Raw genomic sequence first — 15919 nt, 5'->3', positions numbered from 1 at the left:
AAGGAGGGCCCAAAAGCGGCGTGCGACACTATTCCCCGGAGTGTCGTAAAAATTCGGGTTACCCCAGACTCCGCTATCCCGGACTTTTTTAAATAGCTCAGCGCAGGACAAACGGAGCCATTCCGGGCACGCTTGTATATAAGCTGAGATGTCCCCACAAATAAACACTAACAATGGCACCTACAGCAGTTGACCTCCACAGAGAGTACCAAACCTCCCTCGCCCAAGAAAACGGCACCCCATTCAACAAAAAGAGCAGAAAGGCCTCCGTCGTGAGCTCCCTTGGACTCAATCCAGATGCGGCCATTCATTATAATTCGTCCGTTCCAATTTTGTACGAAGACGCATTGCAGGAGAAAGGCACCACCATCTCCTCAACAGGCGCTCTGATCGCGTACTCGGGCTCAAAAACGGGCCGCTCGCCTAAGGACAAGCGAATTGTCGACGAGGAGTCTTCTACAGAGCACATCTGGTGGGGACCTGTCAACAAGAAGGTTGACGAGCAGACCTGGAAGATCTCCAAGAGCAGAGCTATCGACTACCTCAGAACCAGAGACAAAGTGTACATCATCGACGCCTTTGCTGGCTGGGACCCTCGCTACAGAATCAAGGTGCGAGTCGTCTGTGCGCGGGCCTACCACGCATTGTTCATGAAGAACATGCTGATCAGACCCACCGACGAGGAGCTGCGCGACTTTGGCGAGCCAGACTTCACGATCTGGAACGCCGGCCAGTTCCCTGCGAACGTGTTCACCAAGGGCATGACGTCTGCCACCAGTGTCGAGATCAACTTCAAGGAGATGGAGATGGTCATTCTGGGAACCGAGTACGCTGGTGAGATGAAAAAGGGTATTTTCACCGTGATGTTTTACCTCATGCCGGTGAAGCACCAGGTGCTGACACTGCACTCGTCGGCCAACCAGGGCGTGCAGAACGGCGACGTGACGCTCTTCTTTGGTCTGTCGGGAACAGGAAAAACCACGCTCAGCGCAGACCCTAACCGGAAGCTGATTGGCGATGACGAGCATTGCTGGTCCGACCACGGTGTTTTCAACATCGAGGGCGGCTGCTACGCCAAGTGTCTCGACCTGTCTGCCGAGAAAGAGCCAGAAATCTTCAATGCAATCAGGTTTGGCTCGGTGCTCGAAAACGTGGTGTACGACCCGGTCACCAGGGTGGTGAATTACGCAGACTCCATGATCACCGAGAACACTAGATGCGCTTACCCGATCGACTTCATTCCGTCCGCCAAAATCCCATGCCTGGCCGACAGCCACCCTAAGAACATTGTGCTGCTCACGTGCGACGCCAGAGGCGTGCTTCCTCCGGTCTCGAAGCTCACCAACGCGCAGGTCATGTACCACTTTATCTCCGGCTACACGTCCAAGATGGCCGGCACAGAGATGGGCGTGACGGAGCCAGAGGCCACGTTTTCAGCCTGCTTCGGCCAGCCGTTCCTTGTGCTCCATCCTATGAAATACGCTCAGCAACTGTCCGACAAGATGAGCGAGCACAACTCGACCGCCTGGCTCCTAAACACGGGCTGGACCGGCAAGTCAGCCTCGAAGGGCGGCAAACGGTGTCCGCTCAAGTACACCAGGGCCATTCTGGATGCCATCCACTCGGGCGAGCTCTCCAAGGTCGAGTACGAGACGTATCCAACCTTCGGCTTGCAGGTGCCAAAGAGCTGTCCTGGCGTGCCATCGTCGCTGCTCAACCCGGCAAAGAACTGGGCCGACGGCCTGCAGGACTTCAACACAGAGGTTACCAACCTGGCACAGCTGTTTATGGAGAACTTCGAGAAGTACAGCTCCCAGTGCACTAGCGAGGTGAGAGCTGCAGGACCTGCTTTGTAACTCACATACTATTCATTATTTATTGCATTTTCACACTCGTTTCTAGCTAGAGTAGCGTGTCGTTAACGACTCTTTTTTTAACAGGAAGAAACCGCGCGTCCACACACGGTTTGCCCAGCTGTGCCGCGTGGAACTCGTTGAGAAACCTGCTCAGCGGCCGCGCATACCACCGCTCGTTGTTCCAGCGGAACCAGCCCAAATGACCGCCCAGCGTCGTGCACACCGTCACCAGGTACGGCTGCAGCGTGGTCTCCTTGAGCGGCAGCGCCTGCTCGTCGCCGCCGACGATCGGGTCGTCCAGTGCGGTCAGCACAAGTGTCGGTGTACGGATGTTGAACACCCTGGTGATGGAGGAGCCGCTGCGGTAGTACTCGGAAGCACAGTTGAAACCGAACAGCCGCGACGTGAACGCGTTGTCGAACGACTTGATGCTGTTCACGTGGCGGAAATGCTCTTTGTATATCGGCTCGAAATCCGGGTTTTCGCTCAGTTTCTTGTAGTGGCTCTTAATCATCTGTTTGAGAGGCACCGTCATGATGGGCGAGTAGATCTTGTCCGAGATGAAGTCCTTTTCAAACACGAAGCTCGAGTGGTTGAGGTCCCACGGGTTGGCGACCACCACGGCGAGATCAAGCCCGGATTCTTCGCCTGTCTGACCGACGTAGTTGGCAAGGATGCTGCCGCCGAGCGAGAAGCCTGCCGCGTAGATCGGCCGTTTAGGGAACGCCTTGCGCAGCCGCAGCACCGTGTGTTTGAGGTCGTACGTCCAGAAACCATTAAACAGCACCGGCGTGGTGAGCGGCGTCTTGCCGCAGCCACGGCTGTTCAGCACCATGCATTCGAAGTCGGGCATTCGCGCAAAAAGACACCGGATGTAGGACTCGGACGACGAGCCCGACAGCCCGTGCAGTACGAGGAAAATTGGCTTGGACGAATCAGCGAACTCTTGCAACTCTGCAGCAGTGAGCCGTCTGGTGAAGTCGGGCAATTGGCCGTCTGCGGCGGCCTCTTTGGCAAACTGGGCTTTCGGAATAACCCTGTCGAGCGACACCTGCGCGCCGTCAGGCAGGTACAGCGTTTCTCTGCCGAAATAGAGCCGATCGGCGAACCTGAAGCTTCGGAGGCCCGCAAACATGGTTTGCAGGTGGCCGTGGCACAGCAGCGGGTTCATCACCGCCCAGGCACCAGTGCGAAACTCCGGCATGCGGCGAACAAGCTCGGCAAACGTGACAGTGCCGCGTGCACTAGGGAAAGAGATCGATTGCTGCGGCTCTATAGTTCGCACCACGTTGATAAAAGAGAACCTGGACACAAAGCGCAAAACAGAAAACAGCACGTAGCCATAGATAAGCACACATGCCCAGAGAGGCAGCCGCAGAAGGGCCACAAGCACCGTGTGGTGCAAATCTCTCAGGGTCTCGTTAACGACCTCGAGCATTTGATTTGGAAAACTATTATGCCCGGGTAACTCTTTCTGGAGGAGAGATTTCGTGGATGTGGACGGAGGGGTGGTCGAGGCCGTCGACCTGCGAGATCTGCAGCGGCGTGATGAAAATTGTCTGTGTCTTGGGGTTGTCGGCGACTTTCTGCAGAATCAGCTTGAGCGCGAGTCGACGGTTGACCTGGTCCATGAAAACGTCAAACTCGTCCAGGCCACGCACTTTGGACTGCATCGGCTTCCAGATCGCCAGCAAAAACGCGATCTGCGCAAATGACTTCTCGCCGCCCGAAAACGACTCCACATTCCGCAGCTTCTCGGACGGTTTTGTCGACACCTTGAGCACGAGCCGAGCCTTGGCAAAGTCGAAGTCAATTTTACCCGTGAAGCCGCGCAGCCGCAAGGCAGACTCAAAGACGCTGTTCACCTCCTGGATCAGCAGGCTGGCCGTCGCGGTGAGATTGTCGAGCCGCGCCTGCAACGACGACGCGAGGTGGTTGTGCAGTTTCACCGAGTCCTGGTACTTGTTTTTCACGTCGCTGTACACGTCGTGCGCCCGAATCACGTCCAGCTTCGCCTGGTCTCTGCTCACTCCAACGTCGCGCTCAATCTTCGACAGCGTGTTGGCGATCGCCTCGATCTGCGAGTCCACCTTCTCGATCGTGTCTTCCGGTGTCAACGCGGCCTCCTCGCGCGAGCAGTGCGACTCAGCACGGCGTGCCAGAGTCTCGATCACAGGCGGTAGCTGCACATGCACAAAGTCGTCCAGCTTGTTCACGTCTGCGCGGAACTTGCCGATCTTCATCTGGTGGCTGCGCACGGCGTCGCGCGCCTCGCCGATCTTGTCTCGGAGCTCCTCGATCTGCGCGTTTAGCTCGGCCTTGTCGCGCTGGATGCGCTTGATTTCGTTGCCGCACGCCGTAAATTTGTCGCGTCCCTGCCGGTACTCCTGCACCAACGTCTCGATTTCGGCCTTGCGTGTCTTGATCCGCTCCACGTTCAGCTGGATCTGCGCGCTCAGGTTCTTGTGGTCCTCCAGGTGCGACTCCAACTTGCCCGTGCCCCGCTGCAAATCCTCCAGCTTGTTCTCGATCTTTGACAGCGACTTGGTCAACACCATCGCGCGCTGCCTGAGTTCCTGGATCTCGCTTTTCGCTGCGCCCACCTCGCCGTCCAGCTTCTTCTCGCTCTCGCGCCACCGCGCCTCGGCCTCGCGCAGCCGCTCGCTCGTCTCCTTCAGCTGCCGGTCCAGCTGCGAAGTAGGGTTCTCTGCGTCCCCCGTCCTGTGCAAACTCAGCCAGCCGCGGTTTTTGAACGCGCTGATCGGGTCCGTCTGCAACCGGTTGTTCCTCTTGGATATCCGCAGAGCACCGCCGGGAATCATGCAGATCGCCGCAGAAATGCGGTTCTCGCGGTCTGCCAACAGCACCTGCTCCGCCGTCTCCCGGTCCTCGATCAGCAGCGTGCTGTGTATCTTGCTAGTGTCGACCAGACAGCACTCCACGGTGCGGTCGTCGAAAACAAGCACATCCACCATTTTCAAGTAGTTGCCCCGAGGAACACTGGCCGAGTAGTCAAACACCTCCGCCCGACGCACAGTGATGTCGCTCTGCACCTGATAAAACTTCATCCGCTCGCGTAAAAGACTGGAGTCCGAGAAATTCTCGGCTACAAACGTCCCCAGCTGTCTCTGTAGCAAAATCTCAATCACCCACCCCCACTTGTCAAATTCGGACCGCAGCGAAAACTTCATCCCCAATGGCCCCGTGATCCGGCCCTTGTACCGCTGCGCGCTCGTCTGGAGCTCCTTGAGAAGCCGCACCACGCCCGTGCCAAATCCGTCGAGCCGACTACACTGCCGGTTGTGAAACTGCGCGCGACTTTGGTCCAGCCGGCTCAGCTCCAACTTGAGCTCGCCGGCCTCCTTGCGGAATGCCTCATTCAAATCCGCCTTCTGCGCCCTCATCTCCTCCACCAGGGTCAGCAGCTCGCTCGACCGCGCCCGGCACTCACCCAATTCCTTTTCCTGCTTCGTCTTGAGCGTCTGAAGATTGGTCAGCACAGAGCTCGTGTCTGAGTCCAGCCGGCTCTTCTCGATCTCGATTTTTTCTTCGACGGCTCGCAGGTTGTTCTCGTCGACGCTGATCTCGTTCTGGATTGCTGTCTGCTTGGACTGCACGTCCTTGAGCCGCTCCTGCGTTGTTTTCAGCATCTCCTTCAGAGCATCCTTTTCCTGCTCCTGCTTCTGCAACTGCTCGTCTAAATCCAACACCGTCTGCGCCTTGTCGTCCTTCTCTGCCTGGTAGCCACGTATTTTGTCCTCCGCATCGGCCACAAACTTGTCCGAGTTCTCCATCTCGCGCTGCCGCTCCTCCAGCAGGTTCTTTGCAAGCCGCAGCTGCTCCTCCTTGTTCACAACCTCCAGCCACAGCCGTTTCCCAGAAAGCAGATCCTGCTGCTTCTTGAATTCGTCCGAGTTCTTGAAGTTGTTCCACAGCTCCAGCGCTCGGTCCAGCTTGGCCTTGGACTCGTGCAAAATCTCCTCGTCCTGCGCCAGCTTCAGCTTGATCTCGCTCACGTCTTTCTGCAGCTCCTGCACGTTATTGAACGTCTCCTGGAGTCTCGTGCCCTCCATGAAGTACCGGAATTTACCTTCGTCCGTGGAGTGTGCCAAAAATGTCTTGGCCTCCGTCTGTGTCAGGATGGTCATCGGGTTGCCGATGGTGATGCCGTAGTAGTCGAGAATGTCGTCGATCGTCTGCTTCTTCGTCGATCGCACCTTGCCCGTCTCGTCCTTAATTTGGCACGACGGGCTCGAATCTGCCTTCAGCACACGCTCGATCGTAATGATTTTGCCGTATTCCTGCGGTCTGTACGCCTCGGGGCCCTCGTTTTTGAACGTCACGATCGCTCGCGCCACGTTCTTGCCGTGCATGATCAGACCCTTCAGCGAGTTGCCCCTGTCTGTATCGCTTGCCTTGGCCCCCAGAGCCACAGATATGCCGGTCAAAATCGCCGACTTGCCCGACCCGTTGCGGCCGATGATAAAGTTTGTCTGCTCGCCAAAGTCAAGCTTGAACGCGGCGTGACACATAAAGTTATACAGCTCCAGCCTGAGAATAATTCCCGCTCGCGCAGGGCTCTCGTCAACTGCCGCAACGTCCGTGCTGTGTGCCTGCGTCATGAGCCCGACACGCCGCCGTTTGAGATGTCGCGTCAAGTTCTGCGTGAACTGCTCGTTCACGTCGATCTGCGAGTCCTGCACGGCGATCTTGTCACCCGCTTCTGCCGAACTTAGCGATTCTAGCGTTTCAATCGAGCTCGGCAGCGTTGCCGTGCTCGTGTTTTCTCCGTCGGCGTCTGCCGACGACATGTCCCCAGCAGATCGCTTCATACAATAAATAAAATAGAATAAAAATAAATCAAATAATTATTATGTCTCGACGAATTTTCGACCTCACCAAGCTGGACACCAAATGGGCGACCAGATGGAAGAAGCAGGGCTGCTTGCTGAACCCACGCAGAAAAGTGGCCCCCACCAAGGGCAAGATCTACTCGACCGCGATGTTCCCGTACCCTTCGGGCATTCTCCATATGGGCCATCTTAGGGTGTACACTATAGCCGACGTGCTGGCTAGATTTTACCGCATGCAAGGGTACAACGTGATTAATCCGATGGGGTGGGACGCCTTTGGACTGCCTGCGGAAAACGCGGCTGTCGACCGCAACGTGAGCCCTGAGAACTGGACTAAGCTCAACATCTCGAAAATGAAAGTCCAGATGGAAGCCATGCTGGCCGACTTCGACTGGGACCGCGAGGTTACCACGTGCGATCCTGCCTACTACAAGTGGACGCAGAAGCTGTTTTTGCTGATGTACGAGCACGGCTATGCGTACCGCAAGAAGGCAGAGATCAACTGGGACCCTGTGGACCAGACGGTTCTGGCCAACGAGCAGGTCGACTCAGAGGGCCGTTCGTGGCGTTCGGGGGCGGTGGTCGAAAAACGGCTTCTCGAGCAGTGGTTTCTGGGCATTACGAAATTTGCCAAGGAGCTGAATGCCGACCTCGATACGTTGGACCAATGGCCGGCTAAGGTCAAGGCCATGCAGCGCAACTGGATCGGCGAGAGTACAGGAGCCGAGATTCGGTTCCAGGTTGGCGAGGAGACCACATATGTGTACACGACGCGCGCCGAGACGATTTTTAGTCTGCAATATTTGGCTCTTGCGGCTGACCATCCCATTGCTACCAAAATAAAGCAGACCGCGCCCGAGCTTGCTGAAAAATACGATACAGGCGTGAAGCTGCCCCTGGAGGCGACGAATCCCGTCACCGGCGAAAAGGTGCCTGTTTTCGTTGCGCCGTACGTCATTTCTGGCTACGGCCACGGCGCAGTGATGGGGTGTCCTGCCCACGACGCCAGAGACTACGAGTTCTGGAAGAGCATGGGCGAAACGTCAATCCGGTCCACTGTTGAGCCGGAAGACGGCTCTTTGGACGCCAATGAGCCGTATTTCGGCGCCAGCGGCGTGATGAATGCGGACTCCCAGTTTCTGGCAGGTCTGTCTGCCACCACGGCCCGCAAAAAAATTATCGAGCATCTGGAGTCACACCAGCTCGGCCGCAAACGCACAACCTACAGACTTCGCGATTGGCTGATCAGCAGACAGCGGTTCTGGGGTGCTCCGATCCCGATAGTTCACTGCGACCGCTGCGGCACGGTCCCGGTTCCGGATGATCAGCTGCCCGTGTTGTTGCCCAAGGTCGACAAGCTTCTAGGCCGTGGCGGGTCGCCGCTGGCGCAAATCCCCGAGTTTGTCAACGTGGAGTGCCCCTCGTGCGGAGGCGCTGCCCGCCGCGACACAGATACCATGGACACGTTCATGGACTCGTCGTGGTACATGTTCCGGTACCTGGATCCGCATAATGAGCAGCAGCTGATGGATCCCAAGGTGGTGAGTCCGCTGCTGAGCGTGGACCAGTATCTGGGCGGTGTTGAGCACGCCATATTGCATCTGCTATATGTGCGGTTTGTGAGTAAGTTTCTGAACAAAATCGGCTACTGGGATGGCAGCGCTGTGAACGGAGAGCCGATCAAAAAACTCGTGAGCCAGGGAATGGTCCACGGCCGGACTTTCTCGGAGCCAGAGACGGGCCGTTTCCTGAAGCCGGATGAGTACGAGATAATGCCCGACGGTAGGGCCGTGATAAAGGAGAGCGGCAAAACAGCGACCGTGTCGTTTGAAAAAATGTCCAAGTCGAAACATAACGGTGCCGATCCGTCGGACTGTATAGCACGCCATGGAGCAGACGCTACCAGAGCTCATGTGCTGTTCCAGGCACCAATCGAGGACGTTTTAAACTGGGACGAGGACAAGATTGTTGGTATTGAGAGGTGGCTGGCCAAGGTGTTGACCATTGCTGATGGGCTGCGTGAACGGCTGAAAGAGTCGGTGCAGCCCAAACCAACAGATCTGTACACCAGGTCCGAGATTTCTATTCACAACGAGTGTCAGCAGCTCCTGCATTCTATCACGGACTCTTTGAGCAAATCGCTGTCGCTGAATACGGTAATCTCAGACTACATGAAGTTCACTAACAGGATCTACAGCGAGTTGAACAACAAGGACGTTTCCACGGCCGTGCTTTACGATTCCTATCTGGACCTTCTGAAAGCGCTCAGCCCTGTGACACCCAGCGTGAGCGAGGAGGCAAACGAGATGCTGCATCCATGGCCGGTTGAGTCTATTTTGACGGCCGATTGGCCGGAAATCAGGCCTTTCATTGCTGCTACCGTTCCGTACACTGTGATGGTGAACGGCAGAATGAGGTTTGTCTATCACGGGCCAGAAAATCTGATAGAGGACCGGGAAGGGTGCATCTCCCAGATCTTGGCCACTCCGGAAGGACAAAAATGGATCGGAACGAAAAATGTCAAAAAGGTCATTCTCAAGCCTAAAACGGTGGTTTTCATCGTGGACAAATAAATTCACATGATAAATTATCTGTATATAGATATAATAAGCATCGCAAAAAGTAATTTTTTTTGGTTCCTAGAGATAATGTCCAAAAGAGTCCAGAAAACTCAGTATCTGCTGCGACTGCTAGCCAATCCCAAGCTCTATAACCTACTGGGCAGTCCATTCGAAGACCCGCTGAAGCTCGACTCGCTGCTGTCGACCGTCTGTTATGGATCTTTGTTTATCTCTGAACTTATCAAGAGAAGGCCCGAACTCGTGCAGATTTTGAGTAACCTGGCGGAAAAATTGAAGATGCAAGGATTGATCTCGCTCATAAAGACACTCATACAAAAGATACAACGCGCGGTCGATCCAAAACATCGTTTCTCTATTAATGTTTCTCTAGACTCCTTATCCACCAAGTTGAGACTCATATCGGACTATATTGCTGACGTGCGCATCTTCAATCGCATGTGGGGCCTGCCCGGATTGCTGGCTTTCGGCCTCGAAGATTTGCACAGGATATTCAGAGCAGATTCAAATTTCATCACAAAACTGCTGGAAGCCACAAGCACCATATCCATCGTGGCGTACCAGCCACTCGAAAATGTCGCTTTTGCAGCCGACCACAACTGGACGCACCTTGAAAAGTCGGCCTCACTCGAGTACTATGTGGCCTCATCGCGGCTCTGGGCCGTGTTTGTCGTGCTGGAGGTTGTGAAGCTGGTGAAGACTATGATTCAAACTAAACTTGCTGGAAAGCCGCTCGACCTTCTCCACAACCGCTCTCTGAACCGCTCGTTGGTCGCCAATATCGCCAATTTGCCGCTTACTGTGCACTGGTCTTTGTACGATGGGTGCCTTAGTGATCTCACCGTGGGATTCTTGGGCACCATGTCCAGCTTGTTCGACACAATAGATTCATGGGGAGAAGTGTCTGCACAGTTGCGCCAGCTTTGATAGCGCTATTCATAATTATAGAATTCCTCCTCTGTCGAGGTGTGCGTCCGTAAATACTCGAGGTGAGGCAAGAATAGACTTTGGCACTCGGCATTCGCCTTGGAATTTTGGATGTACTGCAAGCCAAGTCCCGACAACTTGTCTTGGATCTCCACAGAAGCGGCATCTTGTGTTTCGTTCGGCGTCCATTGCGGACAAATCAGCTGCGTTATAAGCTCCCACATCCGCAGGTCAAAACCATACGCCGAATTTGGCAATTTTCCTGGATAGAGCTTGCGGTGTCTCAGCTCTCCATTTTGTTCCCACGAAATTTCGTCCCTCAGTTTATCAGGATACAATTTCGGGTAAGACAAGTGCATAAACATCAACCTGGCATCGTCTCCGTCTTGGAAGTCGTAGAAATTAGACAGGTACGGCGCCATTGTTTCCTCGGTGTGAGTAGTAGGGTCCCACTGTCCTAGAGCCTTTGCATGGTAGCCGTAGGTGTCATGATACCCTAAGAACTTCATGCTTTGCTTGACCTGATAGACCGGCTTTCGAAGAGCGTATGCAGCAGCAATAAAAGTGTCTTTATCTCCTTCTCCTGCTCCTCCCTGGGTCAAAAGCGGGTAGTAGTGCGACGGCCCAAACATGTTGTAGTATAATGACAATAACAGAGTGTCGACTTGCGTCTCCTTGTTCACCAGCAACATGCCAGACTCGCTGGCCGGGTTGGGCAGAGTCCCAGGCAAATCATGGTAATTCCACTCGTCTGGAGACTCTCGATCCTTGAATTGGCCACGCACAGGGTGATCACCAATTGGTATGTCAGCTATTCTGTAGAAATAAGGATGCGTGGTCCTGGACCAGCAGTCGGGCCATAAGACCAATCCATATTCTTCAAACACAGGCCAGTCAAACAAAATGTCCGGATTGTGTATTACCACGTTGTCTGCGTCCAGCAGGAGAACTCTTTTGAAATTGGAAGCGAAAATTGCCAAAATCTTGTACTGATACCCGTCAATCTGCAGCTTTTTCCTGTATTTATGCATGGGTAACTCTTTGAAGCCAAAAACGCATTTAGCATTGAGAGCAGGTAGCAGACTGTCACAAAAGTCTCGCTCATACTCTTGCTCGGACGCGATGAACACCTCTACGGGTAATTGGCACCCTGTGGACCTCAATTGGTTGATGTTCAGCAACGCCAACCAAGAAAAACGCCCTCCTCCGACCATTACAATCCCGTCTCCATCTATTTGCTTCTGCGGGTCACCAAAAACGCTCATCTTCAGATCGCGCATTTTATCGACGAATTGCTGATGTTGCGTTTTCAGATCCAGCAAAGTTGTTTCCTTGACGTCCAATAGCCCCATCAGATACTTCTCGCTGAAATGGAAATCTGAGTCACTGGAAAACTTTTGTTGAGCTTTCTCGCCGTTGATATAATTTGTCAAAGGAGGGGACTTGGGCTTCGTTTCGACCAATAAATTGAACAAACGGTCTACGAGCACGTTTTTGTTTTTTTGCGTGAACCAAAATCCTCCACTTGTTCGCACGGCGTCATCCGAGTAACCCTGGAGCCTGGAAGACTGTGAATTGCCACCCACTGATTCTATCGGCACCAATGGCAAGGCACCTTCTTCCCCCATATGTATTATTTGGTTTTCCGAGTTTTTGGCCGAGAAGACAAAGAGTTGCACAATAAGCAGCAGTATGGCCGCGGCCCCAATCTTTACAAGCCGTTTTTTATTCACAAACAAAGACATGAATGTATATCAACATGTAATAAATTGCGATCTAGCGTGATAGAAAAAATAAACCTAAATTATCCTAGAAAGTTTAGCACATGTGTATTCTTACTTTGAGGCCGATTTTTTCCCTTGTTTAAATTTAAGGTTTATTTGTTTAATTGTCTCGTTTGATATGAAGTGATAACGTCTTTTTATTCTACTCGGTACATGATATCGTATCAATAATGAACATCTCCCTGGGGAGGCGTTTGAGTGTTGTTTTCCTTGTCCCACTCAGAGCTAGAATCGGTCTGGTAATCTGAATCAGCCTTAGATCTGAGGCCAAGGTCGACAGAGAACAAGAACATGATCACACCGAACCAGAAACACAAGGCCCATTCAAACACCCCAGAGACGCCCCACAGCCGAGATGCGTCGCCATGTCTGCTTGCAATTCGCATGCATGCCACATAGCCAATAGCGAGAGCGATTCCAATAATCAGCCATACCAGTTTCAGCCAGGCACTCCATTTGAACCATTTGAAATGGGTATAATGTTTGGCATAGATGAAGTACAGGCTGATGTTGCAGATTGCCCACAAAAGATCGAGCACAATGAAGATACCCACAAAGGTCAAGTGAACGGTGTCATATTGGGTGTCCTTGAAACAAGAAACGAAAAAGATGGAAAGCGAGGATAGAAAGATCAGTATGATACAAACAACATGTAGAGCGGTAACTGTGCGACGGAACCGTGGTAGCAAATAACGTTTCCGGCGAGATCTAAGGTATGCCTCCTCTATTACGGCCCACACGAAGAAAAAGCCCATGGTTGCTGTGCCGGCAATGAAAAGTCCTTGCAGATTAGTGGCTCCGACGTTGGACAAATACACAATGAGATGGGCCATGTAAATGTGATCTTGCTCGTAGTTAGGCCTGCCCTGCGCCACCCAACACACGATCATGGCAATCAGCATTCCCCACCATGCTGCCACGGAGAGTAACGGCAAGATGAAGGCCCATCTGGGCCTCACGTTTGGTGAATTGAAAGCACCAATTTTAATCATGGGAGAAGAAGTTCAAGCAAATTGTTGGAAAAATGTCTACGTCTACCTGAGCAAACGAGAAAAGTTCTTAATAATGCAAAACGCAATTGTTTATTGTATTTTTAGCCCGCGATTCAGTTTAATTATCAGCCCCGTATTGAACTAAAAGGAAAAATTTATTGTTTTGACACATTTTTTGCAGGTCACGTGGAACGATACTGAAATTTTTTCTGTATTGTCACCCGACCAAAAAGATGGATGTACTTCGATATATTGTACACAATCTATGAATTCTATTGAGAGACTGGCTATGGTGCAACGCCATTTCCAGATGAAACACCCGCTTCCCGAGTTTCCGTACTTGTCGCAAATAGAAAGAGATGAGTATTTCCGCCATTCCCAGCAGCAGAGTCTTAGTCAGCCTCAAATGGCTGTTATTATGGCATCTGTGTGGAAAAATCAGCACAGTGGACCGAACATCAACATGCATCCTTTGAAATGATCGAGTATGCCCTTGCAGATGTTTCGAATGTATGCTATGTCAGCAAGGTCGGGATTTATCTCTGCTAGTTTGTCAAGTTGTATTTTGGACCGGCCATTTTGCACTTGATCTAACAACGCGGCCTCTGAAAGTGGATTACTTTTGAAGCAATTAAGAAACACAAGGTCCGCGAAAGTCAGCAATGCTATAGTTTTAGAGTCGAGAGAATGCGGCTCTGGAGAAGTCCGACCCACAGACATTTCTGCATCCGACTGGATGTCGCTTTCCTCAGGGACAACGTGCTCTTCTGGCCGTTCTTTTTGGTCTTTGCAGCTGTCCGATTTCTTATCTTCGATCTCAAGACAGTCAATGAGGTCATCCACGAGCCCCACTTTGGCTTCTGCAAATGTGTCACTGAAATAAACATCGCTGAAATCCTCGCTTGGATTTTCAGCCACATTAGTGAGACTGCAACTCAATCTGTATAGCACATTTTCCAATTCGAACGAAGGAACATTTGGAACTGGAATGTCGAGCTCACTGGATGTCCAGAGAGCAACCTCAGCATATTTTTCAGTAGGTCTTTTCCTTATCATCTGTTTCACTTCGTTTTTGAAAGGTGAGGATATATTCACGACCAAAGGTTTGAATATTTTCCGTAGCAGCTCATCGACCATGCCCGACAAGTCCAAGGTTTGGAACTTTTGTGCAGAAATAGAGATGCGGTTAAAATGGTAGTAAATCATGTTGATGTTGATATTTTCCCTCAGCTGGTATAAAACTCGAATGATGTAGAAATGCTTAATTGGCAAAGCCTCTCCTGAATCAACAAACTTTCCAATTTCCTTCAAAAAGTCGGTAATCAGGCTGTTGAGTTGGTCGATCACAAAGCAGATACCCTCATCAACTAAATCGTTGAGATAAGCAGCCGTCTTTCGCCAATATTCATCATCTTCGTAGTCGTCAATAGACAAGACTTGTTTTGTCAAGGAAGACGACAACTTCGACAAGCTTTGAAGGGAGTCCAGCACCATTACAAGAGTCTGCTTGAACTGACCAAACTGCGTCACAATGGCGTCAATTGTGTACAACGAAGGGTTTGAAATTTGCGAGAGATAGAGATCAATGTTGGTGAGGTCGGTGTACTGAAACAGGTTCAGTCCAGACGTTGTGCGAGTCGATTGCAGACTTTCTGAGTTACCATATGTTTCCAAGATCAACTTTGAAATATTCTGGAAGTTGCCGACGCTGCTTTCCAAAAATTCGAAAAAAACTGACCTCCAAACAGATAAAAGACTATCCAAGAGTCTCGAATCCTCATATTTGATAGCCACCAGAGACGTAAATTTCTTGAACGATTGAAACACTCTGCTAAGCGAGGAAGAAAGCGCCTCGATATCCCTCGACTGAACAAAGTCTTTGCCAATTTGCTCCTTGAGATAAGCACCCACATTGATTTTCCAAGTTTCGCTGATCTTGTCCACTTCTCCTTCCGGTATATTTTTCAGCTCGTTCAAAGATAGAGGAAAATCCACTTTGTAACCTGCGGGTATATCGAGCCAGCGAGAGTATTTCTTGAAACTCGTGTTGGCGACCCAGTTCGAATTTGTTGAGCTGTATATTTGGCGCATCAAGGTTGTAGGAAGTTTCGAACAGAACACCCCGAGGTAGCTGAGCGTGTTATACATGTAGCTCAGACAATTGTGCAAATCGTGTAGCTCGAATTCTCGCACTCTGTCATAACGCAAATCGAGATACCATTCAAGAGCTTTCAGGATCTGGCTTCGTGCAACAATAATGTGCGACACCAGCAAATGCAGAGCGAACTCGTAATCACCGTCACCAGTGCACTCGGCCATCTCTGTTCGCAATTCTTGCAAAAAATCTTGCTTCATTTTGCCAAACTTCTCCGCCACAAACGATGTCCCTTTCAGTTCGTCTCCGAAAAAGCTCTCCGTGAGATAAAACTGCTTAGCGAGTTGAACCAACTGTAGCGAAACAGACTCGCGCGAATTCTCACCATCCTCGTGCTCGTAAACACGCGTTTCTGCTTGGATATCCTCGACCTCTTCTCGTAGAACTTGGAGACCAAAATCCAGGTGGTCCACAATGTTTCGCAACAATACTGGTCGATTACGGAACTTGGTTTTCTCCAAAGCATTGGCTCGGACCTCGGAGGAGAACTTGTTGAAATTTCGCAGACTTTTGTCATCGTACTTCGCTTTTCTGTACACCAGGTCAGATAGACAAGAGGTTTGCTGGTCGGAAAGTTCGTTCATGTGGATGATGTCGTCTGCCACTTTTAAAAGGTCTCTGTAGTTGTTCCCCACCAAAGTTCGCAACTCCAACCTCTTATTGTGGACATCAGCGGCTAGTTGCAAATTTAACTGTTGAAGCTGCTGGATCGAATACTCTTCGAACAGCTCTGCCGCTGACTTGTCCGCCAGCTTAGCAACAAGACCCATGCT

The 15919-nt window shown here is 51.8% G+C and overlaps 9 protein-coding genes across 9 annotated transcripts; 3 read left to right on the top strand and 6 right to left on the bottom strand.

Moving 5' to 3' along the window:
• Window positions 1-173: 173 nt before the first annotated feature.
• On the top strand, window positions 174-1856 carry OGAPODRAFT_9224 (phosphoenolpyruvate carboxykinase; the record flags this gene model as incomplete). The annotated part of the gene is made up of 1 exon (XM_018357128.1): window positions 174-1856. The coding sequence occupies one exon, from the start codon at window positions 174-176 to the stop codon at window positions 1854-1856; it is 1683 nt and encodes a 560-aa protein (XP_018209924.1).
• On the bottom strand, window positions 1855-5046 carry OGAPODRAFT_16857 (uncharacterized protein). The gene has a single exon (XM_018354713.1). The coding sequence runs from the start codon at window positions 4922-4924 to the stop codon at window positions 3311-3313; it is 1614 nt and encodes a 537-aa protein (XP_018209922.1). The 5' UTR covers window positions 4925-5046; the 3' UTR covers window positions 1855-3310.
• OGAPODRAFT_24790 (uncharacterized protein) lies at window positions 1876-3060 on the bottom strand (the record flags this gene model as incomplete). Its single annotated transcript, XM_018355284.1, has 2 exons — window positions 1876-1902; window positions 1984-3060. The coding sequence occupies 2 exons, from the start codon at window positions 3058-3060 to the stop codon at window positions 1876-1878; spliced, it is 1104 nt and encodes a 367-aa protein (XP_018209923.1).
• Window positions 5047-5614: 568 nt separating the features above from the next.
• Window positions 5615-6478, bottom strand: OGAPODRAFT_50086 (uncharacterized protein; the record flags this gene model as incomplete). Its single annotated transcript, XM_018355653.1, has 1 exon — window positions 5615-6478. A coding segment is annotated over one exon (864 nt), but the record flags the coding sequence as incomplete, so codon positions are not given.
• A 385-nt stretch (window positions 6479-6863) lies between these two features.
• OGAPODRAFT_16856 (uncharacterized protein) lies at window positions 6864-9320 on the top strand. Its single transcript, XM_018354712.1, has one exon. The coding sequence runs from the start codon at window positions 6889-6891 to the stop codon at window positions 9280-9282; it is 2394 nt and encodes a 797-aa protein (XP_018209920.1). The 5' UTR covers window positions 6864-6888; the 3' UTR covers window positions 9283-9320.
• On the top strand, window positions 9289-11974 carry OGAPODRAFT_83008 (Pex11Cp; the record flags this gene model as incomplete). The annotated part of the gene is made up of 1 exon (XM_018356669.1): window positions 9289-11974. The coding sequence occupies one exon, from the start codon at window positions 9289-9291 to the stop codon at window positions 10213-10215; it is 927 nt and encodes a 308-aa protein (XP_018209919.1). The 3' UTR covers window positions 10216-11974.
• OGAPODRAFT_16855 (uncharacterized protein) lies at window positions 9353-11975 on the bottom strand. Its single transcript, XM_018354711.1, has one exon. It carries the CDS (start codon window positions 11565-11567, stop codon window positions 10221-10223), a length of 1347 nt encoding a protein of 448 aa, XP_018209918.1. The 5' UTR covers window positions 11568-11975; the 3' UTR covers window positions 9353-10220.
• A 96-nt stretch (window positions 11976-12071) lies between these two features.
• On the bottom strand, window positions 12072-13114 carry OGAPODRAFT_16854 (uncharacterized protein). The gene has a single exon (XM_018354710.1). The coding sequence runs from the start codon at window positions 12989-12991 to the stop codon at window positions 12164-12166; it is 828 nt and encodes a 275-aa protein (XP_018209917.1). The 5' UTR covers window positions 12992-13114; the 3' UTR covers window positions 12072-12163.
• Window positions 13115-13266: 152 nt separating this feature from the next.
• On the bottom strand, window positions 13267-15916 carry OGAPODRAFT_94805 (uncharacterized protein; the record flags this gene model as incomplete). The annotated part of the gene is made up of 1 exon (XM_018357624.1): window positions 13267-15916. The coding sequence occupies one exon, from the start codon at window positions 15914-15916 to the stop codon at window positions 13430-13432; it is 2487 nt and encodes an 828-aa protein (XP_018209916.1). The 3' UTR covers window positions 13267-13429.
• Between the last annotated feature and the right edge of the window lie 3 nt (window positions 15917-15919).

Source organism: Ogataea polymorpha, assembly GCF_001664045.1.
Source record: "Ogataea polymorpha strain NCYC 495 leu1.1 chromosome Unknown OGAPOscaffold_5, whole genome shotgun sequence".
Lineage (NCBI taxonomy): Eukaryota > Fungi > Ascomycota > Pichiomycetes > Pichiales > Pichiaceae > Ogataea > Ogataea polymorpha.
This window is presented reverse-complemented; position numbering and strand designations above follow the sequence as displayed.